The sequence below is a fragment of the Tursiops truncatus genome, chromosome 11 (assembly GCF_011762595.2).
Source record: "Tursiops truncatus isolate mTurTru1 chromosome 11, mTurTru1.mat.Y, whole genome shotgun sequence".
Classification (NCBI taxonomy): Eukaryota; Metazoa; Chordata; class Mammalia; order Artiodactyla; family Delphinidae; genus Tursiops; species Tursiops truncatus.
This window is the reverse complement of record NC_047044.1, coordinates 3,242,485-3,265,691: the sequence shown is the minus strand read 5'-3', so window position 1 is coordinate 3,265,691 and position 23,207 is coordinate 3,242,485. Positions and strand designations below refer to the sequence as shown.

Here is a 23,207-nt window from a genome sequence, read left to right as displayed (position 1 = left end):
TGGCTGTTCCCCAGGGTCCGGGTGTCCCTGGGAGTGAGCCCACCTGGCCACTTCCCAGACCAACCAGTGTGCCTGGCGGGGGGGGTGGTCAATGCAGCACCGGTGGTGGGCTGAGAGCCCGCCTGGACGGCACCTGTGCCGGGGACAGCCTCCAACAAGCCGGGGTCGGTGTGAGGAACACGGGGACCCCCGGGGTCTGCATTGGTTGGTTTGCACCTCGTGGTGAAGTGGATCGGGCTCTGTTCTCAGGGCACCCGGCCCCTCACAGTTCTGGCGTGGATGTGCCCTCGCCAGCCCGGCCGGGAGCCCCACCTGCCAGTGCCCCCGCCTCTGCCGCTCTGTAAGGCCCCTCTCGGCCTGCTGCCCTCACCCGGAACCCCACCCCGTCCTGCAGACCGACGGAGCCAGGGGCTGTGCCCCCGTGTCCAGAAGTGGTTCTATGAGAAATTCGGGGAGTACGTGGAGGACTTCCGGTTCCAGCCCGAGGAGAGCACGGTGGAGACGGAGGAGCCCCTCAGCGCCCGGAGGTGGGGCCCAGGTGGAGGTCGGGGTGGAGGGGCAGCTGTCCCGGCAGGACAGGACTCCTCGGGGCCGACAAGCAAAGCCCGGGAGGTTTCGCGGGGGCGGCCGCACGGCCGTGCCCCCCAGTCAGTGGTCGTACTGGTGCTTTGCGACAGACGCCACGCGGGGACGGTGGCGACGCCGAGAGTGCCTGCAGGCCGGGCCGGGCCCTCAGACTCGGGTGGGGGCGGCGTGGGCGGGAGACAAGGAAGCCTCCCCCCATGGGTCACCCGTGCTCCCCGAGGGCCCGCAGGGAGCTGCGGGGTCAGGACGCGGCTGCGGCCGAGTGGGTGCTGGCGCTCATCTCTTCCCCCCTCTTAGGTTGACCGAGAACATGAGGAGACTCAGTAAGTACCCGGCGTGGACTCAGTAAGTACCCGCTCGTCGCTGTGGCTGTGTGAGCCGCTGGGGCCGGGGCTGCCCGGGCGGTGACTGCGGTCTTGCACTGAACTGGACTTGCTTCCGGAAGCACGCTCTTCAGGAGTTCCCAGCCCAGCCTTCTTCCTAAGGCTGTGGGAAGTATGTCCCAGGCTCACCCCGTCTGTCTGTCCGCCCCTGGCCCGTGGCCAGAAGCCGAGTTTCCCTCCAGGCCTGGGAGCCCCAGCGAAACGCAGGGCCCGGGGTGTGCGGACTAAATCCCCGTTCCCCGCCTGCGGGCATGGGCCAGGGCAGACAGGCAGACAGACGTCTCCCCGCAGGGATGGAGCATGGGCCGCAGCCAGGGAGTGGCCGCGGGAGCGCTGGCCTGGGGTCAGGCGCGCCGGGAGCCCGCGACGGTTGGGGTTTGCTTTGCTCCTTTTGGTTCCCTCCCCCTCCCCGCACCGCCAGCTGGTGCAGCAGCCGGACTGCCAGGTATGTCCGAGGGCCGGGCTAGCGCTGGCCTGACCGCATGGTCCGTTCTGTCCCCAGAGCGCGGTGCCAAGCCTGTCACCAGCTTTGTGAAGAACCTCTCTGCCTTATCCGACTGGTACTCCGTCTACACGTCTGCCATCGCCTTCACCGTGAGCGCTCCCCGCGGGTGGGTGGTGGGGTGTGCACCCTCCCTGAGGTTCCCTGAGGGACCCACCCATCCCTGCCGTGTGGGACAGCTCCCGGCCTCGGTGTTTCCGTGTGTAAAGCAGGCTGCAGGGCAGTTGTAAGGACTGGATAAGGGTGTTGTAGGGTGCAGCCTGGGGCTGGCAGTGGGGCTCCCCGCCTGCCCGGAATCCCCGCAGCAGCGTTCTTGGGAGAGGGCCTCGTGCCAAGCTTAGGGCCGACTTTCCCAAGTGGGATGGGGAAGGGCCGGTGGGGCGGTCTGTCTGCTTGTGCAGAAACCAGCCGTCCCTCCCATCAGGCACCGGCGCCTGGGGGAGGCTTCTGGCGGGCGCACAGTGGCCTAGGGGCCAAGCAGGCCACCAGGCCTGGGGAAGGTAGGCGGCGTTGGGCCAGCGTCACGGGGTGCTTTGGGGAAGACAGGCCCAGTCGCAGTCTGAGTTGTCCTGTGGTGGCTGCTCCCAGCCCTGCCCGGGGAGACCCTGCTGTCCAGCGGGAGGAGGATGGACAGGGAGAGCCACAGCCCCCAAAGGCCCTATCTCTGCAGAGGCCCCCATAGGTGGCCTCCACCTGAGAGGGTCCTGAGGGCCGCCCTGAAGCCCCAGGGGCCTCCCGTCCACCAGGGATGGGTGTTGTGCACATGCAGAGGACAGGCCGTGGTGGCCAGGGGCCAGCCCCCCTCACCCTGGAGGTCTCCTCCGGCCACCCTCACACGCACTCTGCTCCCTGGGGCCTCGGCTGCTTTGGGTCCCAGCTCCCTAGTTCCGCCCGTGTGTTACGGCTGAGCTCACCCTGCCCGCCGTTCAGACCACCTGCCAGGCCTCCTCCTGAACCCACTGCATCCGTCCCCTACCCTCTCTGAGTGCCAGCGCTGTGACCAGCACCCTGCCTGCCCTGTGGCGCGGGGTAGACTGTCAGCAGTGCTGGGTACGCGGATGCCTCCGGCTCTGCCAGGTGGCCAGGACCTCTCTGTAGGGTCAGCCCTCCTCCTGTGATCCCGGGCCACGTCCAGGACGCTCCTTCCGGGGCCTGACCGCTCCCGGCCCACCCAGAGCAGTGTTTCCGTCTCCCCTCCTCCCTGAGCGGGTTTGTCTGCGCTGCGTGCCCTGGTCCTCGGGACTGCGGAGGGCCGCTGGGGCCTGGTCTCCCTGTCTGCGAGTGTGGCCTGCCCGGCTGGGGGAGAGAGGGGTCTGGTCTGTCCTGACCCACGCGGGCAGGTCGCCTAACCGTCTCCCTCCCGACCCGTTTCTCTCCAAACCCGCAGGTGTACATGAATGCCGTGTGGCATGGCTGGGCCATCCCCATGTTCTTATTTCTAGCAATTTTGAGGTTATCCCTCAATTACCTCATAGCCAGGTAGGTGCGCCGGTGTGCTGCGTGTGCGCGGCTGTGCCGTCTTCCTGCGTTACACACACGGCAGGGCACGTGCCGAGCCGGCTCTGTGTCATGTGCTGGCGTTTTGGGAGGTTGTCCTCTAATAGTCCCCGAGCCCCCAGGAGGATGGTTTGCTGCAGCGGGCAGGGTGATCCCCAAACCCCGGCAGCTCTGTCCAGCAGGCTGCCAGCGGGTGCCGGCTTTGGGGCCACTCTGGCCCCTCCTCCGGTCGTGCTGCTTTTGGGCAGGAAAGTCCCCCCTCCACACACACCTCAACAGTGACATCCCAGTGGGCGGAGGCGGGGTTGACGGAGCTGCAGCGGCTCTGTGCCCTGGGAGGTCCCCACTGGTCGGGGTGCAGGTGCCAGAGAGGCGCTGGGACTCAGCAACCCCAGAGCCCAGGGCCACGTGGTGTCTTCCCTGTGCCCTCTCCAAGCACCCGCTTTCCATCTCGAGGCTGGGGGCGGGCGGCCCTATTGGAAGCCAGCACGCTGGGGTGGGAACCCCACGTCCCCGGGCCCTCCCGGGTCTGTGTGGACCTGAGGTCGCCCCACAGAGTGAACCCCAGCTCCACGTCGGGCCTAAGAGGGGGCCCTGCCTTCTGTATTTTCACTGAGCCGTTCAAAAGTTCACTTTACACTGTTTCTCTAGGTGCTTCTCTGCGGTTGCCTAACTTGGTTCATTTGAAAATGTTTCTCGTAGAAAACTTTTAAGCGCTTATGAAAGGGTTCTCCGTGCCCAGACTAGACGTGGTTCACTAAAGTTGTTGCCGTTGCCACCCCCTTGGCTGGCTTGGAGAGGCCCGCCACCTCCGGGGGCTGTAAATGTGCCCGCCCCGCGGAGGGCCCTGGGGGGGGGGGTCTGTGGGGTGGCCTGGGCCATCGCCCCTGGGGGGGATCTGTGGGGTGGCCTGGGCCATCCCTCTGGAGCCCAGGAGGGGGTCCTGCTGGTCTCGGCAGATGGCTCCTGTCCCAGTGGCCAGAATTTCTGGGGGCGGCTCCTCGTTGGGAGCACAGGCCTGGGGACTTGGCGTCACCCCTCTGCGGCCACCGCCTGCAGACGGTGCTGTTGTAAAGACGTGCTGTCTCCTGTTTGCCAGGGGCTGGAGGATACAGTGGAGCATCGTGCCTGAAGTGTCCGAAGTGGTGGTGAGTCGTGGGAGGGGCTCCGTCGCCAGGGGGCCAGGCTCTACCTGCCAGTGCTGTGCGGGGGCCGCGGTCCCCCTGCCAGGCGGGGAGAGGTCGGGGAGGAGGCCAGCCGCCCCCACCCGGAGCCGCGTGGCCGCACCCTGACCCTCACCAGCTGATGCCCGAGCGCCCTTCACGGGCCTGGGCTCGGCTGCGTGGGAGGCAGGTTGGCCTGGCCGGGCCTGGCCTGACCTGACCCTCCTCAGCTGGGACGTGATGTGGAGGGGAGGTAGCGAGGGGGCCCCTGTAGCCGCTGACAGCCTCCCGTGGAGGGAGGTGGACGGTGGACGGGCTGGACCAGTTTTTATTGGTGTCCATCACGCCTGTTTACGCTCTGGCTGCTTTGGGGCCGCAGAGGCACACGTGCTGTCACCTGGCCCTTTACAGAAAGTTTGCCCACCACTCTACGGGGGACGCTGGCCCGTGAGGCTGAACCAGCGGGCACAGGCAGGAGGGAGGCCACGGTGCATGCGTGGGCTTCATCAGGTGTTTGAGCACTTACCATGTGCGTGGAGCACACAGTAGGGGTGCAGGATGTGGTGGTGTCTGCAGGGGCCCCTTTAGACAGGGGTCAGGGAGGGTGTCTCTGGGGAGGCAGGCCCGTGCCCTTTGGCCCTGGTACCTGGAGGTCTTAGGGAGGTTCTTGCTGAATGAACTCAGACAAGCAGGACGAAGTCGGCCCCCTGCTGGGACCTCAGTTCCCCCGCCTGTAAAGTGCGGGTGGGTGCGGGCTCTGTGGTCTCAGATGCGCCTCTGAAGGTGATCTGTTCAAGCAGCCCTGCCCACCTGGGGGGGCTGCCTACCACCCTCTCAGGCACCAGACGGGTGTCATCTAGCACAGCTGCCCGTGCTGCCCCCTCGGGCTGGGCCCCCCAGGGATGTCCGTCCCTCTGACTGTGTCGGGGCAGCAGAGACCTGGTCCCTGCCTGGGCTGGGAGGCCTCCTTGCTGTTTTTGTCAGTCATTTCTCTGAACTGATAAATTTCAGTGGAAATTCTCTTTCCCCTTTGACTGAAGGAGCCTCCAAAGGAAGACCTGACCGTGTCTGAGAAGTTCCAGCTCGTGCTGGACGTCGCCCAGAAAGCCCAGGTACCGCTGCCGGGCTCCAGGTGGGGGGACCCCAGCTACCCATCCCTCCAGACCTGGCTCGTCTGGGAGCTGACACCCGAGACAACCCGGCTGGTGGGGAGGGCCCTCTTGGCTTGGTCTGATGCCGGCGCCCCAGTTGGCGGAGGCCCTCCTGACCAGTGCCAGGCGAGCTCCTGGGAGGGTGCGGGCCTGGGTCCCTCATCTTGAGCGGTGCCTTAACCCGTGATTCGGACCGGACCGTCACCCGGTCCTCGGCCTGGGAGCGGCTGGGCAGGACCACGGGCTCCGTGGTGCTGGCTGTGGTCTCCCGGGTGCTGGGCGTCTCCAGCATTGCCCTGTGGCCCCGGGGGTGTGTCGTGACCGCAGCTGCTTCCTCACACAGAACCTCTTTGGCAAGATGGCTGACATCTTGGAAAAGATCAAGAAGTAAGTTGTCAGCCCCTGGCCGGCCGCGTCTAGACTGCGCCCGCCACCTGACTGAACCTCCCCTCTCCTCTCCAGCCTGTTCATGTGGGTGCAGCCTGAGATCACCCAGAAGCTGTACATCGCGCTGTGGGCCGCCTTCCTCGCCTCCTGCTTCTTCCCCTACCGCCTGGTGGGGTTGGCCGTGGGTAAGGAGCCTGCCGACGGTCAGCGCGACATGCCGTCTGATCAGCACCGTGAGCTCTGTCCACGGTGCGTGGGTTGGGGGCGGGCAGGGAGCACCCGGCCTGAGCTGGAGTGTTGGCTGCGGCAGTCACACAGTTCGGGGGCCTCATGGTCTGGGCACTGTGCCCACCTGCCCTTCGGCCCCCAGCGTGCAGGTGGGTCCTCGGTCTCTCGCCCCCTCCCCGCCCCCCTCGCCAGGAAAACCAGGGCAGGCAAGTGAGGCCGTGAGGGGAATGACAAACGCCAACGCAAGTGCAGCGTGCTCCGGGCTGTCTGTCTCGTTTCTCTGGGGACCTGGGCCAACGCAGGTGCCCTGACCTGGAGGCGGGAGCCCCTGGCCGTCACTGCCGGCTCACCTGGTCAGGCGCGGGCAGGCTGGGGACGGGTCCCCCGCAGTCCTGCTCACGTCCCCTTTGGAGGATGGTGGCTTGTGGTTTTGTTCGGTTGGTCGGTTTTAAGGACAGGTTAGTGTTTGGCCTGAGCGACCTCTGCGTTGGAGGTAACAACACACACACAGAAGTGGCTTCCGTTTCAGCTGGGGTCACTTCCCTGCCCTGTGTAACCACACCAGGACCATCGGCCCACATGTGGGTCCTGGGAGGCCCTCCATGGAGCGCCCGGCGGGGCGGGGACCACTGCGGCCACAGGGGCAGGGCTGCAGGATCCTGGAGAAATGGGACCTTATTCTGCCCCTAGGACTCTACGCCGGAATCAAGCTTTTTGTCATTGATTTTATCTTCAAACGCTGCCCGAGGCTGAGAGCCAAGTATGACACTCCCTACATCATCTGGAAGAGCCTCCCTACGGACCCCCAGCTCAAGGAGCGCTCCAGCACTGCTGTGTCACGCAGGGTAGGCCCCGCAGCGGCCGGGAGATGCGCCGGCCGCACTCTGCTGTCCCTCACTTCCGGCTTGCGGGGAGGCTGGTGTCTCTGATTTTCGGGGCCCTTGAAACAGACAATTTAAGACAGCTGCAGGGGTGGATTCGCTGTGACCGGCTCTGCTGTCCTGAAGGTCCAGGGCGGGCACCCTGGGGCCGGCCAGCCCTGGGCAGGGGACAGCTGCTGGGGGAGGCTGTGCAGCGCTTGGAGGCTGGTCGGGGGGCCCCTACCCACCTAGACTGGTTGGGCCCCGCCAGGTGAGGCCGGCCCCCAGGCCAAGGGCAGGAGGGTACAGGGCCTTGGCCGTGACTACTGAGACCCTGGGAGCCTTGGGAGCAGGGAGCCCTGGGAGTGACTGCTCTCTGGGTGGGTGCCGGGTCCCTGCTGTTCCCGGCAAGGGTACAGCAAGGCCGAGATGGGCACATTTTGTGCTCACGGGCTGGGACTAGGTGGAAGGCCGTGTGGGCATTAGGCACCCTGTCCAGAGCCAGGACGAGGAAGGCAATCTGGCCTTGGTGCTCTTTCTGGGGTCTCAGACTAGTGGGGAGGTTCTGGGCTCAGCAGGACTCCCACGGAGGTGTAGGAAGGCTTCCTGGAGGTGGTGATGTTGGATTTCAGAGTCTCGTGTATGAGTGTCCTCTGAAGAAAGGGTGTCTGGGAACTGATGCTTTTGTCCGTGGAAGGGAAGCTCTGGGTCAAGTGTGGGTCAGGCTTCCTGGGTTCTAGGACAACAGAGCTTGTTGGGGCCCCAGACTCGCAAGCCAGGTGTGCAGCCGGGCAGGCAGTAGCAGCCTGCACCTGGGGAGCCGGTGGGTGGGCTCTGGTCACGCAGACGCAGGTGGACCCAAGGGCTGAGGCCCAAGAGCAGGCAGCCTGGCTCCCTGAGTGTCACAGACCCGAGAGGCTGGGGGTGGGCTTTCCGGGGTGGAGGGCGACCCCCCCAGGGCGTCCCGCGGCCGTGTGTCTGCGCGTGCTGCTTGCTCCGCTGGTGTTTACCGCCTCGTGTCACGAGGACCCACCTTTCCTTCCGTGGCCGCACGTGTGTGTGGTCCCGTCCGGCCAGCTGTCGGGACACGACAAGGTACGGTGTCCGTGTGGCACCCGCACCCCCACGCCGTGCCCTGATGCTGCGCGTTGCTATGGTCTGACTCCATTTGACTTGCCAACCTTGCTCTCGGTGGCCTGTCCTGCGGCCGGTCCCGGTGTCCGCAACGCGGGCGTGAGCGCCTGACGGTTCCGCACTGACCGCATGTGCTGGGTCGGGCTCGGCACAGTGCCTGGGGCGTGGCGTCGCGGGGAGAGGGTCTGCCCGCCGCAGCCGGGCTGCCTCTGCCCAGGCGGGGGCTCGTGGGCGAGGAGGACGCGACCCCACGTCTGGGTGGGCCTGCCTCTGGGCTCGTCTGTCCGCGTGTGCGCGGGCGGGGCCTGGGTGGGGCGGGGCGAGGCTGCGTGCGTGCGTGCGTCCCCCGAGCGGCCCCGCCCCTTTCCGCCCCCCCCCCCCGCCACCCCGGGCTGGCGGGGCTGACGGGGACGTCGTGTGCCCTCGGCAGCCGCAGACGGCCTCCTCGCGGAGCTATGTGTCCAGCGCGCCCGCCGGCCTGAGCAAGGACGAGGACGCCAGTCGCGTCCACGGCGCCAAGAAGAGCAATTTCCATGAAATCTTTAACTTGACAGAAAACGAGCGTCCGCTGGCGGGTACGTGTGTACTGAGCCCGTGGCCAGGCCAGGCGGGGTCGCCCGCCCCAGGGCTGGGGGGCCCGACGGGGGCCGAGGGAGGGCCGGCCGCCCGCCTCCGCCTTCCCGGGCGTCCTGGGCGGGTGGGTCGGAGGGGCCGAGCGCGTCTGCAGTGGGTGGCTTGACAGCGGAAAGGCAGGCCGGCCGGCCCCGAAGTGGAGCCGCAGAGCACCACGCGTGCAGGGGCTTCCCGGTCCCGCCTTGGCCAGCTCGTCCCTTGCTGTGGCCTCCTAGAAAGCTGGGTGGTGACAGGTGACTCGGGAGCCCAGGGCCCTGCTCGGCGTCCCCGAAACTCCTGCGCTGCCCAGCTCTCCGTGCGGCGGGTCGGGGGCCCTTAAACGGTTTGGCCTGTGTTGTGTGTGATACCAACTGCAGAAAGAGAACTTTGGAGAATTTAAGTTTTGATCTTCTCCTGAGCTCCTTTTCTGCTGACCCAGACCGTGAACCTTGAGAGTCATGGCCGTAGTTTGATTTATTTAAATTGTGCTTTTCCTTTAAAAATAAAAAACAACAAAATCCCTGCCCATTGACGTGGGAGGGGAAACATCTGCTTTCCAGAGGCTCTCAGAGGCCACTCTCCTCCCACTGTGGGTTTCATCTGGTGGTGGAGGGTGAACGTCAGCACATCCTTGAAAAGCCAGTGCTTGAGGGTTCCGACGTCAAGCCAGAGGGCGGGTATTTCCAGTAGGAAAGGTCACGGGCCGCTTTTGTCCCCGTCAGTGTGTGAGAGCGGCTGGCGGTGCTGCTTGATAAACAGAGACCGCAAGATGCCGACCGACTACATCAGGAACGGGGTCCTGTACGTGACGGAGAAGTGAGTGAGCCTGTCGGTGGGGGCCAGGATTAGAGGGGGCGCCTCGCGGGCCCCGCGGTCCAGGGCGGCCCAGCCGTGGGGGCCCCTAGCCCTGCCGAGGCCCCAACTCCTGCTGGCTCCCGGCCCCCCGGGTGGGGAGGTGCTGCCTCTGAGCCGGACGCAGCCGGGGCCGCAGGCCGTCATTTCCCCAGGCCCAGGGATGCCCTGGTCTGGGTGCTCAATGTCGTGTGGCGGGAACCGTGCGGTTCCCCCAGCCAGGGCCGTGGCCCCAGGGCGGCAGCAGGGTTCTTGTTACCCTCCTTCTGGGGTGTAGCAGCCCAGCTGCTACAGGGGTGGGAGGGGGCGGAGCAGGTGCAGGGTGGGGTCTGTTCTTAGCCCTGGGGTCCCTCGGCATCTTGCCCCCCACTCTCAGCTAAGGACCACCTGTTTGTCTCTACTTCCTCGCTGGAGGAACTGGCCGAGGAGGCCGACACACAGGTCTCTTGTTGGGCGCCCCGGGGATGCTCACGTCATGGGAACGTGAGTCGGGTTCGGTGTAGAGCAGTGGGGTTTGAACCTGAGAAGCGGTGAGACTCGGTAAGAATGAAATGGGTTGTAAGAGGCCGGCGCGTCGCGGCAGGTGAGGGGCCCTGTGTCTGGCTCACCTGCTGGGCTGTGCTCTGTCCACCCCTGCCCTTGCCGCCGCCGGTAGTTACCTGTGCTTCGAAAGCTCCAAGTCCGGCTTTTCCAAGAGGAACAAAGTCATCAAGCTGGTGGACATCACGGACATCCAGAAGGTGGGTGTGGCCCCTGCTCGCCCTCACCCCCAGTCTCAGGAGCGGAGGAGCGGCGGGGTCGCGAAGCCGGCGGCCGAGTTGGGAGCGGGGTGTGATTAGAACAAAACGAGGGGTGCCGTCTGGATTGTCGGGCAGGCGTCGTTTCTCCCCGCGGCAGGGCCCCGCTTCTAGGCGGTGTCTGTGCGGAGCCCCGCGGCTCGTCGGGGGGTATCCACGTGCCGCAGGCTGTGCGCTCTCTTCTGCCGGGTGGACCGGCGTCTGGTGTCCTCGCACGATGGTGTGTGTGGGGGTGGGGTGGGCAGTGAGCTGGGCCCCTTGGCCCTGAGACGTTCCCCCGGGGCAGGCTGTCCCGTCTCCGGCACTCCCCAGCACTTTCCGTCGTGTCACGTGGAGCAGGTACAGGTGTGCGCAGAGCCTGACACACACACCTGGCGGGGGGGGGGGGGGGCCAGGTCCACCCACGCCCCTTCTGGGCCTCCTGGGTGGGCCCCCAGGGGTCCTCTGGGCAGCGTCTCCTTTCCTCTGAGGGTGTGTCAGGAGCACCCCTGTGGCTGTGGTGGGTCCCTCCCTCCCAGAGACGTGTGTGGTCGGAGGAGCAAGATTGGGCTGGGGGACCTGCTCCCCCCACGTGGTGCTCCTTGGGGGGCCCCAGCGAGGCTGGGTGGGTGTGTCAGCAGGTCTAGTGTTCCGCTCACACCGTCAGTCCTCGTCCTCTGCTGGCTGGGGAGGCCCAGGCCCGTCTGGGGCTCCGTGGATTGCACCCTGGGGTGTGGGGAGGGTGGCCCCGTCTCCAGGGGGGCCCATGGTGACAGGCACGCCGTTGGCTTTCAGTACAAGGTCCTCTCCGTCCTCCCGGGGTCGGGCATGGGGATTGCCGTGTCCACGCCATCAACACAGAAAGTAAGTGCTGGGCGGGGGCCGGGGAGGCGGCGGCGGCGGGGGGCCGGGCGTGGCTCTGAGCGCAGGTCGGCCAGGCTTGCGGCCGGGCAGAGGGGCCTGGGAAGCCCCCTCCCTCCCTGGGCAGGAGGCTGCGGCCCGGCGCAGGTGCTGGGCGGGGGCGGCGGCGGCTCCGTGTGGACCTGGCCGCGTGGACACACCGCCGGTGCTTCCCCTCCCCGCCAGCCGCTGGTGTTCGGCGCCATGGTGCACAGAGACGAGGCGTTCGAGACCATCTTCAGCCAGTACATGAAGATCACGGCGGCGGCGGCATCGGGCGGTGACAGCTAGTGTCGGCTCGCCGTGACGTCGCTGGGAGTTTTTCTTTTTTTAACAATTCGGTAGTGGAGAAAAATTGGACATCCTCGTGATCTTTCGCAATAACCCCCCCCACCCCCGATCTGTGGTTTCTATTGTGTTGACCCTGCGTTTTACAGACCCCTTCGCTTAGGGGTCGGGACTCTCGAGGGCGCGTCTTGTGGACGCGAGGCCACCGGGAAGGATGACACGCAGGACACACCGCCAAGCACAGCTGCGCCTTCTCTGTCCCCACCGGGCGGAGACCGGCGCGGCCGCACCCCGGCTCTCGGAGGCCAGCAGCTCTGCCACACCAAAGCCATACGAGGAGCACACGGGGCCCTCCCCGGGGTGAAGGACGCCGGCGACAGGCGACGTGGGGGCCCCTGGCCAGCGCCATGAACGGGCCCGTCCTTTAGGGAGACCCCCGTGCACGTCCTGGGAGCGCGGTGCTGACCAGCTGGCCGGGGGCCCGAGATCAGCTCCTCAGGAGGAGGCAGAGTGCTGTGCGGTGCAAAGGCCCAGGAGGACGGCCGCTTCGGGGGTGCTCCGAGCCCCGGGGCCGCCCCCGCCTCCAGGCTGCTGTGCCGGGGTGGGAGTGGACAGAGCGCCTCAGGCCCGAGGGGGCCCAGGCTGGCAGAGGGCCTGCCCACGGGGGCTGTGCGGGGACGCTGGGGAGGTCAGCCGGCTTCGGGGAGTGACTGCGAGCAGAGCCCAGAGGTCGGGGTCCGCAGCCCTAGTGCCTGCACACACTCGGCGGGGAGGGGGGAGAGCCCTCACTCTCGGGGAGGTCAGAGCGCGCGTCTCGCAGGCCCGGTGTCCCATTGGGACTGACTGGCCAAAGGCCTCGGGGACGGACACGCGCAGGAGACGGCGGGGCCACCCCTGCTCGGTACACTCCCGACACGGGCACCTCCGGCCCCTCAGCTTGTCCTGAGTCCTCTGGGTGTCACGGAGATCGTTGTTTTTTGAAGAAACAGAAGATTATATTTTTTACAGAGAGCAAGCTGTTTTTCTTATTTTTGTATCGTTTTTCAGACGTAATTTTTACCTTTGCTCCCCATTTGCTGGTTGGGCGGGCGATTCAGTGGCGTCACTCCTGTCACCCCTTGGTGGGGGGACCCCGCGGAGTGCGCTCGGGAGCCACGCCCACCAGCCAGACAAGCACACGCCCCGGCCCAGTCGTGAGGTCCCGGGGCCCTGCGGTGGCCGCCCAGCTCCTGGTCTCCCTGGCGTCGGTGTCTTGTGACCTTTCAGAGACGAAGGCAGAGCCCGCCCGAGACCTGGGCTTTGCCCCACAGTCGGTGCAGGCGGATCGGGTTCTGGGGGGGCTGTGGGTTCACACCCAGTGGGGGACGCCCTCTGTGCCCGGGGCCAGGCAGGGTGGGCCCTGAACTGGCCCAGGGTGACTGCGGGGCGCCACCCGTGGGTGCCGCTCAAGCCCCACCCCCCGGGGCCGCCGTGGGCTCGACACGCGTCCCTGTCAGCGCCGTGGGGCTCTGTCCCCGTGCACTGTGGGTGTGTCCCTGCGTGGAATGGACTTGCCTCTTTCAGAGTGGCGTGGTTTGGTTTGAGTCCCTTCTGAGGAGCAAGGGAGATGAAAACTGACCACGTGCGGGGTGGCCGTCCCCAGCTGCACAGTGGCCCACGGCAGGTCCCTCTTTGGAAGCCCACGGCCCCTGCCGGGAAGAGCATGGGCCTGTGCGGGCTCCCTGTCGGGGAGAGCCTGGAGTTTTATTGAGTTGTGTAAATCTGGGCAGGTGTTTAATTTCTGCGACTAATCACTGAACTAGAATGAATGTTGAATTTTTTATGTCTGGAGCTCAGTCTATTTTGGATCTGTAAATACTCATTACCAGTGTAACTTTTGTTCAACAAAAGGATTGTACTGTATGAAGAACTGATGGAAAAATGCCCCGTAACATTTTTTTAAAGAAAAAGTCTTGTATAAATTATAAATTTTTATTTAAATAAACCTGTAATGCTTTGTGCTAAGGTCGGGGGGCTGTTTTCCTGGCAGGGTCCCCGCGCACCGTGGGCACCTGGAGTGGGACAGGCTGGCACCACGGGCCCCTTGCGGTGGCCCAGGGCCCCTGTGGCCACTAGCACTAGAGGGCAGTGGGGATTTCAGCACCAAGGCCGAGGAGTGAGGTGGGCACCCAGGGAGTGGACTGGGGGCGGGGGAAGCTGTGGACATTGGGAGGAGGGAGGCAGGGGCCCAGCTTCCAGAAGAAGGAAGCCAAGGATGGGTGGTAGCCCGTGAGGGAGGAGCGCCCAGGGGCTGGCACGTGCCACGGGGGCGGGGGGGCTCAGGGATGGGGCCGAAGCAGCACCTGCAGTTTGGGGTACAGGTCCTGGCCCCGCCCAGAGGCGCCTCCCCTCGGGGGCCCTGGGCATCCCTGGGGCCAGCTGCTGCTTGCAGCCCTCCCCGAGGTCTGCGGCTGAGGGGGCCCTGGGCAGAGGGGTCCCTAGTAGCGCATGTGGCTCAGCTGGTCCAGTTGCTAGCACTGGACCCAGAGGGATGCAGGAACCTGCCTGGCTTCTGAGACCCCCAAGGTCGCACGCTGACCTGTGCTGGGGACACCCAAGGGCCCCCTGCACCCTGAGCCCCCCGGGAGGCAGAGGCCTGCCCAGGTCCCTCAGGGAGTGGCCAGAGCTGGATGGAAACCAGGTCCAGTGGGCCAGCTCCGCGGTGAGGGGGGCGGCCTTGGATACCACATCCGTCTACCTATCCCTTCATCCATCCATCCATCCATCCACCTGTCCATCCGTCCACTTCCGGCGCTGTCCTAGGTGCTGGACACAGCAGTGACGGGACAGCGGTCCCTGGGGAGCCTGGCAGACATCACACAGACACCCCCGGGAGTGCTGTCCCCTCACCAGTGACTCTCCTGACGACACACCCAGGCTGTGATTTTGCAGCTAAAATAAATCTCCTGGTCCCCTACCTACGCTTGAAGCTCCGTCTCAGCCTCTGCCCCTCTTTGTGGCGGGTCCTCTTCCGACAGCCCACGTGCGCCCCGGCCCCGCAGGGCCAGCCTGACGCCCGTGCCTCCAGCTGCCCCCTGGTCCACAGCGAACCCCGCTCCCTGGAGGGGAACGTGGGGCGAGGAAGGGTCGGGAGCTCAGGGCGTGGGGTGGGGGGAGACTCCCACCCCCCGTGCAGGTGGGCCTCCCCAGGTAACGGCCCCGATTCGCGCATTTTACAGAGGTTTCGTTACTTCACGTGTTGGTAAAGCAGCACACGCGAGGCTGGTCACTGTTGAAAACGCGCAGCAACCTTCTTCAGTCCCCGTGGTTTCCTCCGCAGGCCCGTGTGTTTCACTGTGTGCCTTTCAGGGCACGGCTCTGAAGGCTGCTCTTGGCTTTACCTTTTACCTGGGGGTCCATGGGACAAAAAAAAGGGGCCGTGGTGCCCCTGTAGAACTTGGGCCTTTGTTCCTGGGGCGACAGAGCCCCAGCAGGGCTCCCAGCAGAAGCCACCACTCGCTGCAAATCAGGAGAGCGGTCACCCCAGGGTAGCGGGTGTGGAAGGGAACACAGAGGGAGATGAAATGAACTTCCCTGCTCTTGAACCGGGGTTCTCTTCATAGGTCCTTACGGTTAATAACAGCATGTGGTGAGTGCATTTTATGACTATGTGATGGGTAAATAAATAAGGTCACACGCTGACCAAAGAGGGGTGCTCAGATGAGCCCAGGATTGTAATACTGCTCCCCCCACAGTATTTAGCCAACATCATTCGCTGTAACAGAGACTGGAGAGAGGGGCGAGGCGACCCTGAAGGCCGCCGGAATCTCGGGGAGCAGCCTCTGCCTGGGAGCTGAGGGTCCGGGAGATCCCCCCGTGTGTGGGAAAGCCGCCCGGCTCACGGAGATCTGACCCCCCAAACACGCTGGAACCGGGAAGCCCAGCCCCTTCCTGCTCTGGACCCCAGTGTCCTCCACTGTCAAAGGCTGGCATCACAGCACCAGTAAGATTGGAAAGGATGATACTCAAATATCTGTGATTATAGAAAGCCCCCAAATCCGCAGAAAAGTAAGAGGCACGTTTTTCTGGACAGAACCTGATACATAAAAAGCCACTGCATTTCCACAAAAAACAAAACTTAAAGGGTAACAGCCTCAAAATAGGAGGCTTTAAGAACAAATCTAAACAAAATCAAGAGACACATGGAAAAATCATTAACCTGTATTGAAAGATGCGAATGAGGGCTTAACGTAATGGAAAATACATGCAGTGTTCATAGACTGGAAAATTCAGTTTCGTGATGAAAACGTCTTCTTAATACCCACAGAATGAAACAGGCTACAGAAAATGACACAGTATGATGCCTTTGTATAAAGAGCAAAACCTGAAAACCTGTGCTGTCTGAGAGTATAAACAAGTAGGGGAAGAAGAAAAAAGCACCTTTCTTCTACCCTCTTAGGTTTACTTATTGGGGTCTGTGAATTAAACGGACCAAAGGCAAATTGGAAGAAACGGCATACAATTTTTATCTAATGCTAATATTTAGTTTTTTTTTATGTGCCTCCAGGCCTTTGTAGAAAAGCAGTGGAGACCCAAAGAGATGGTCAGACCCAGGGCCTCATATGGATTTTAATAAAGGGCAATGAATTTGACAAGAAGCGACAGAACAAAGGGAAGGGAGTTCGGGCTTCTAGGGTAAAGCTAACGTATTGGGGAATTTTATATGGAGACGCTAACGGAGGAGAAGCGTTGTCTTATTAAGGTTTGGTTGCGCAGCACCACCTCGGTGCTAACTTTGTCTCCAGGGACAAAGGGGGCCCAGGAGAGAAGAGGGGGCACACCCTCACAAGAGGAAGCTATGTCCTTTCAGGCAGATGGCGGAGGGCAGAGGGCTCTTTTTGGCATCTTAACTTCCGCTCAGAACAGTCCTTATGCCAAAGTGGCACATTTCGGGGTGCCACATTCTGATCCCCTCTCATGGGTAAAGCAAGGAAGTGATACCCTCCAATTTTGAAACAGTAGTTACCTCTTCGTTGGAGGCAGGGCAGGCTCAGTCCACAAGGGCACGCAGGGAGCTTGGGGGTGAAGTTCAGTTTCTTGGCTTGGGGGGTAGGTACCTCATTGTTCATCTTACTCTTGTTCTTTAAATTGTACGTGTTTTCACAAAAAATACTCTGCTTTGAAAAACAACAGGAAACTCGTAAGAGAAGAAAGAAGCTAGGTCCTGCCCAAAGTAACAACTTTATTTGTCTTCTCAAACACATCAGAGCAAATTTCACCATTTTCTAATCTTGAAGCCAGCAAGACTAGAAAGGAAATGAAGCCACTTTCTGCCCAGTTACACGGGACCGCAGTGAGGACAGAGCCGGCCGCCCGCCCGGTTACACGGCACCGCAGTGAGGACACAGCCGGCCGCCCGCCCGCCCAGGGGCCTGACTGCTGCACCGACAGGCCACACGGGAGGTTATCGACCTAGACTAACGCTGCTCAGCGACCCCAGGTTTTCACTGTCCAGCCATCAGTTCTGATTTTTTCTTAAAATCCTACAGTGTAGGCGCTGGGGTCGCTCCACTCAGGGTCCTCAGGCGCCGCAAGGTCCAAAAGGCACTCCAGCCCCGTGACGGGGGTCATCCGCAGCCCCCCCGGGTGGGGCGGGGCAGTCCTCGGACAGCCACACAACCTCCAGGGGCAGCTCCAAGGTCTGCGACTTTGAATGTCGGCAAGCAGTCGGTGAATGTCGCCAAGGCACGCAGGAACCACGTGGCGTGGTGGGGTTTCTTCCTGAACGTAAAATGCCTACCCTCTGACCTGGACGGTTTTCCTAAAATTGGCAGTGCGTTTCAGGGCAGGCCAGTGATTGGAAGCATTCCCCAGGGACGATAAAGACTGGAGACCCTCTCGGGGACCCTGGCGAAGCAGCGCAGTCAAGTCCACGGTGCCCACGGTCCCCCGCGCAGAGCTCGTGCACCTTTGCTTTCCTCCCCACCGAGGGCAAACGTCAACAAGACGGCAGCATCTCCTTCTTTCTCATCCTCAGACTTTTCACTCACCCGCCAGTTACCAAATCATTCAACTTGCACAATCACTTAATAACGTGGTCTCCTAAAAAACCACTGCTGAGGCTGCCCTGGGCGGGACTGAATGGTGAAACAGGACATTTCACATGTACTTCCAAATAGAAATCACTGCAAAGGAATTCCAAAAACAAACGATGTCTGTTAGATGCTAAAGCGGCTGCCCGGACCCTGCGTGAGAGGCGGCGGCCGCTCACACTGCCTCTCGTAACAGTCAGACTCCCTCTTCACAAATCCAAGGTGAAGCTGCGTCCTCCCACGTTTCAGCTAAAGCTGTTTTAGATGCGTCTTCCACGCACCGAAGCACGAACACAACAAAACAAGGCCCAGGCGAGGGGCGGCCCTGGGCCCGGGGAGGCCCCAGCACTTGAGCAGAAATAAACGAAAACACTGACAGTGAGGACACCGTTTATCCTCTTCTGGTTTAAAGGCCAGAACTTTCAATAAATATATAGAAATAAGCTGTGAGGATAAGAAAGGAACAAACCTGGACCACGTGGTACAGACTCGGGGCTGCGCCCAAGGGACCCCGGGGCGTGGGACCCTCCCCTGGGGGTGGGGCGCTCGGGCTGGAGTTCGCACAGTTCGCGCAGGAACGTCTCAACGTCTCACCCACCGCGCTCGGCTGCTTTCTGTCTCCCCCCAAAGCCCAGCTATGGCATCCCTGCCGTGCGGATAGAAAGCTCGGGGATTCCAAATTTAAAAGAGTTAAAACCCCTGTGAGGGCTTTGCAAGCCGCCCGTTTCCAGAGCTCCTGACTTGTCCTCGCTCCCAGCTGGATTGTCTAGAAACACCACTGTGACTTTTCAAGCTACAGTAGCGTCGTTACTTGGAGTGTTCTTCTCACTCGCTAGAATGGGCTACTCTGGAAGCGTCGCTTCGGGCGGGACTGTGATATTGCACTGTAGTCGCCCGGGACAGGAAGGGTCCAGTAATAACGCCTTAATCGCAAGTTAAGATGCAGGTACTACAAAGGCAAAGAGAACCAACTACTTTCCACAACTTGATCACAAGCTACTACAGGGTAAGTCTTGCCAAGCAGATCGGTGACCCTGTAGACACTCGTGTCCTGGTGGCGTGACCTCGACGGAAAGCATTCACGTCGCGTTGTCCCTACAGTTATTGCGAGAGAGCCACCAGCGGGCCGCTTTCACCTCTGCGCCGTCAGCATGGTTGAAATCTAAGAAGCCAAGCGCTCCCAAGTCAACAGGCGCCCCTTGCTGAGGATAAGTTACGTGAAACGCAACCCAAAGACCCACACAGAACCGAAAATGCCACGGTGTGTCCCCAGAATTGCTGACAAAAGGTATTTTTTCTAAAATCAAGATTTAACTATCAAAAATAAACTTCTAAGTTTGAATGCTTATCAACGTAATTGGTCTGCAGTAATTTTCTCCAATACGCTCCCGCTTCCCAAGCACAGCGAGAAGGCCGGTGACGCGAGGCGGCGGCTCAGCGGTGCGACTCCTGCTTCGAGTTCTCCTCGATTCCTCGTGCAAAGAGCCGGACCAGCTGGCAGTGGACCCTGCAGAGACAAAGGGCCACACTCAGACCCTGCGCGTCCCCTGACTCTCGGCCCCCCAGCTGGTCGAGGGCGGAGGTGGGCCTCACGCACCAGGACGGTGGGTCTCACCGTGGCAGTCTCTGGTCCCACCTGGCAGCGACAGGCCGGGGCGCAGAGCGACTTCCTGACACTCCTGAGAGACCTACTCTGCAAAGAGCAGCTGACGGCCAAGTGGAGATCTGGGACCCCACAGACCCGGTTCTAATTCCAGCGCCCCACCCGCGAGCAGAAGCCGCCTCTCTCCCTGCCTCGGTCTCCTTATGAGGACTGAGCTGACGGGGCCACGGGGAGGGTCCCCTGAAGGGCAAGCCCGAGCGAGTAGGAGACGCGGGAAATGTGCAGTCACGGAAGACAAGTGTCGCCACGCCAGCCCGAGCGCCCGCCTTCCGCAGCGAGCCACAGCACGTGAGCGGGGCTCGCAGGTCAGCGTGGGCTCTCGGGTCCCACTGGCAGCGCCGCCGTCCCACTCGATGAATGACGTCACAGCCTCCTGAGAGATGGTTAGTCCCAAAGACCCCGTAAGTAAGTGACTCGCTGTTGAAGGCAGCGCAACATCAAGACGTGTAGGATATATTTCACAAAAGAATGCCTCTTTTAACTTTCAGCAATTCATAAGCCGGCATTAAAAATAATTCCGCTTCCTCAACTTGTGAAATGAGTCTGCAGGAGCCGAACCCCTGCACGCACGACTGGCAGGCAGGGCGGGTTCGCCTGTGACCTTGGGGCTGCCTCTCGTCCTGAGATGTGAGCAGGGCGGGCACTGCCACGCTGGCCGCATCCTGGCCGCAAGAGCAGGGAGCGCGCAGACGGGGACGGGGGGAGGCCAGGGAGCCTGCCCCTGCCCGCGGCTTTGGCTGACAGGCAGGAGACCCAGCCAGCTGGGACCAGCAGCTGGTTGGCCGAGAAGCCATTTAGAGTGGGGATTATAAACGGGGATACTACACAGCATCCTGAAACACGGAAGGGCGCGCCCGCCACCCATCCTTCCAGGCACCGGGGGCGGGGCCTGCAGGCTCGCTCCTGACCGCCTTGCTCGTGTGACACCCACCCTGCTATCGCCAGCGAGAGCCCAGTTTGGATTCCTTAAGGTCGACCAAGCTCCTAAAGCCATTGGTCACAGGACAGAATCCTTCTAGAACTTTACAGTTCTCCCTCAGTCTCTTGTAACTGTTACACGCACACCTCAATCAATAGCCTTTTTCTGAAAAAGTTTCCTTTACTGTGTCTTTCAGTGGGGCAAAAAACCATGTTCTTGGCACTCCTGTTTCATCTGGCGATGTAATAACTACATATAATCAGACTGCAGATTCCCAAGTCCAAACACAGCAGGCCCAGTAGGTTCAGAGCCGGAGGGGCGGGCCTGGTGCCTGGACCACAGCACGGCCGCGGGCTGGGCTCCTCGGGGCCGGAGCATCTCCGGGCGGTCAGTGGATCCAGGACTTGGAAGGTGCCCACAGAGGCGCTTTGTTAGTTAGTTTAACTAGTGAGGAGACGAGAGAGGGAATGCCAGTGCCGGCAGTGCAGGATGTGGCGCAGAAAAATAAAACTGAGGGGCTTCAAAACCTGTGAAAAGACCGACCCCTCAGCACCTTTGCAAACCTGAGGTCACGGCGTCTCCCTGGGGGTTTCACCCGGGGAAACACACGTGCATCTGTGACTCACTCTTATGCTTCAGGCTGTGAGGGTGCCAGGCCCACAGAGCCCCAGCGCCACCTTCACTCACCTGACCTCGATGGCAGGGCTGCTCAGAACCTCCCCGTCGCAGTTCCAGGCGCTGCTGGAGACGGCGCAGCAGCACGGGGGGCGGTCGCTACACAGCTGCCCCAGTCGCTTCTTCCCGCGGCCCCGGACGCTGCCGTCCTCATCCTCCGCAGGCTTCGACACAAACTGGAACTTCTTGACGCGATAGACTTCGACGAAAGTGAAGTCAAACTACCAAAGACAGCAGGACGGAAACGTGCTCTCAGCGGGGCCTCCCGGCAGCTCCTCGCCCCGCCGCTTGGGGACAAGAGAAGTGGTCACCACGACTCTCACGACCCAGTCCCATCCACAATGAATGACACGGAGTAAAGAGCTCCGCGGCTCCTGCGCAGCGACTTGTACGGTTATTTACCTGCTTAACAAGCAGTATTTTAAAAGCCACATGAAAACACTGTTGGTCCAGACCTTAAAAAGATTTAACAGCCGCAAACTTGACTAAAATCATGGGCTGATCAGAAGTTGCGATTGTCTGGGTATCGTTAGACTTGCCCTCCCCGGCCCTGTGTCACTACAAGGGTGCCAGTGACTAAGGAAAGGTTTGCCAGAAGAGTCTCGATAGAACCCCTTTCCGGGAGCTGAAAGATTTTGTCGTAAGTGACCAGCAAGGGCAACAGAAGGTTGCACTGCATCACTTCATTCTGTTTTTACATAGGAAGAGAAACATTCACGCCTCCTAGTTTCTCTGCTCAAAGACTTTATATTTTTAAGTGAGATTTTACAAGGAGTAACTATGACTAAGACTTTAAAATGGGTGAAATGCAAACAGAAATCTGTCCTTCTTCCCCTTGAATTCACAGCCGATCCTACAACATGCAGATCGGGGTCGCCCAGGTAGAAGCGGCCGCCGACGCAGGCCACGTGGAAGCAGCGGTGCCCTTACCTGGTCGCCCTGGTTGGTGTGCCTGACGAGAAACCTCAGGAAGTTGAACCGGGAGCACTTCCGGATGAGGATGAGGTCTGAAGACCCGTCTCCCAGGTGGGCGGCCGGGGAGAGCCCCTGGGGGCTCCGGGGACAAGCACAGGACATGTTGGTGGCATTGATGGCCAGGAACTGCCCGCAGACAACCTTCCACTCTTCCACCTCCTCTGAAGCAGGAAGAAGCATCGCAGATGTCACGTTAAATCCGTTACATCCGAGCCGGGCAGGTGGGCGTCCTGAGATGACCGGGAGGGGTCGTCTCTACAAACGCACCACGCGACGGCTTCTCAGATCAACACAGAGAAAACCGCGCCCGCCGCGGTGCCCGGCGGTCACCTCCCGAGAGGCAGAGCTGTTTCTCGGGCCCGCGCCTGGGACTTGGGACCACGATCTAGAGCAGGGGTCGCCAAGTCTGGCCCACCACCTACCTGACTGGGTGTGGCCTGCGAGCTAAGAATGGGTTGTACATTTCTAAGTGGTTGAAAAAAAAATCAAAAGGAGGAAAGTATTTTGTGACATGTGAAAATGACGTGAAACTCAAATTTCAGCGTCCACGAATAGTTTCTGGAGCCCTCCTGAGCCCACTCGCTGACCCCCGTTCCGGACCATTCTAGGGACAGGCACCTGGCTGGCGCCACAACAGTAGTTCAGAGGGACGTGGCAAGATGGGCCCTTCCACAAAATCCCCTCTTTTCCCCAGAGTCTAGCAAAGGCAACCACGCACTCTGCCTGGAGCTGAAGTGGAAGCAGGTGCCCCTGCAGAGAAGGGGGGAGGGGCGAGCCCCGGGGCCCCGGGCAGGTCCCCCCCGCCCCCGCGGAGCCGGCCCAGCCACGTTACCGGCGCTCTCCAGGCCGTACAGCGACCTTTTCCGCTCCTCCTCCAGCTGCCGCTTGCTCTGCCTGCAGACAAAGCACCTGGAGGACAAGAACACGCCCCCCTCGCCTGTAACCTAGGCTGCAAAAGCATTTCAATCGTTTGCATATAACAGGAAGTGCAATTGCAGAGGCTTCGCTTAAAAATACTTGGTTTGCATATTAATTTGAGTTCTCAGAGTCAGATCCACTCTTAAAAATTACACAGACAACATATCCGTTTTGGAAATTGATAAACATTACAAAAAGCAAACAGCATCACATGAGGCCCTTCTGTTGGCTCTGGGGGGCGGGCTGAGCTCGGCCCCGACGCCGGGGTGGCAGCGGACGGAGCAAAGGACAAGGTGCAGGTCCCAGCGTGGATTCCCAGCCTGAGACTCTTCCCTTTCACAAAACAGGTAACACAGTGGTGACCTGGCCCAGTCAGTAACGAGCAAGTGAACGGCTCAGAGCAGCTGATGTTTGCGGTCCTGGGCACCGCTGGATGCAGGCCTTCACACGGGCCAGGGGCCTTTGCTGGTGGAATCAGCTCATCAGCAACGGGTGTGGCGAGGCCGTGCCTCTAACTGTTTGATTTTATGGTCTCAAATTCTTCACTTAAAGGAGGAGAGACCAGGGGAAGGAAGGGCCCACGTCTGAATGACTTAAAGGAGGAAGGAAAACCCCCGAGTCCCTCGAAACCCCTCAGCCTCTCCACGTTGTCAGACTGAGGAGCAGGG

The 23,207-nt window shown here is 61.8% G+C and overlaps 2 protein-coding genes across 12 annotated transcripts in view; one reads left to right on the top strand and one right to left on the bottom strand.

The window, feature by feature from the left end:
- Window positions 1-13,322, top strand: part of GRAMD4 (GRAM domain containing 4) — a 77,174-nt gene extending 63,852 nt beyond the window's left edge. For 10 of the 11 annotated variants that reach the window (XM_033865822.2, XM_033865823.2, XM_033865830.2 and 7 more), the window contains 14 exons: window positions 395-527; window positions 883-908; window positions 1,471-1,562; window positions 2,858-2,949; window positions 4,067-4,115; window positions 5,171-5,242; window positions 5,625-5,668; window positions 5,744-5,853; window positions 6,587-6,741; window positions 8,321-8,465; window positions 9,225-9,318; window positions 10,010-10,094; window positions 10,926-10,994; window positions 11,217-13,322. In XM_033865822.2, coding sequence (XP_033721713.1) covers window positions 395-527; window positions 883-908; window positions 1,471-1,562; window positions 2,858-2,949; window positions 4,067-4,115; window positions 5,171-5,242; window positions 5,625-5,668; window positions 5,744-5,853; window positions 6,587-6,741; window positions 8,321-8,465; window positions 9,225-9,318; window positions 10,010-10,094; window positions 10,926-10,994; window positions 11,217-11,321 — 1,271 coding nt within the window. In that variant the 3' untranslated portion in view covers window positions 11,322-13,322. Of the gene's footprint in view, window positions 1-394; window positions 528-882; window positions 909-1,470; window positions 1,563-2,857; window positions 2,950-4,066; window positions 4,116-5,170; window positions 5,243-5,624; window positions 5,669-5,743; window positions 5,854-6,586; window positions 6,742-8,320; window positions 8,466-9,224; window positions 9,319-9,937; window positions 10,095-10,925; window positions 10,995-11,216 lie in introns of those variants that run through there. The other variant, XR_004528790.2, reaches the window with a different exon arrangement.
- Window positions 13,323-16,519: 3,197 nt separating this feature from the next.
- The window catches only part of CERK (ceramide kinase), a 50,519-nt gene continuing 43,831 nt past the window's right edge, over window positions 16,520-23,207 (bottom strand). The window contains exons 12-15 of the mRNA XM_073789208.1: window positions 22,454-22,530; window positions 21,577-21,851; window positions 20,659-20,867; window positions 16,520-18,896 (exon numbers count right to left, since the gene is read on the bottom strand). Of these exons, the coding sequence (XP_073645309.1) occupies window positions 18,824-18,896; window positions 20,659-20,867; window positions 21,577-21,851; window positions 22,454-22,530 (634 nt within the window). The 3' untranslated portion in view covers window positions 16,520-18,823. The remainder of the gene's footprint in view (window positions 18,897-20,658; window positions 20,868-21,576; window positions 21,852-22,453; window positions 22,531-23,207) is intronic.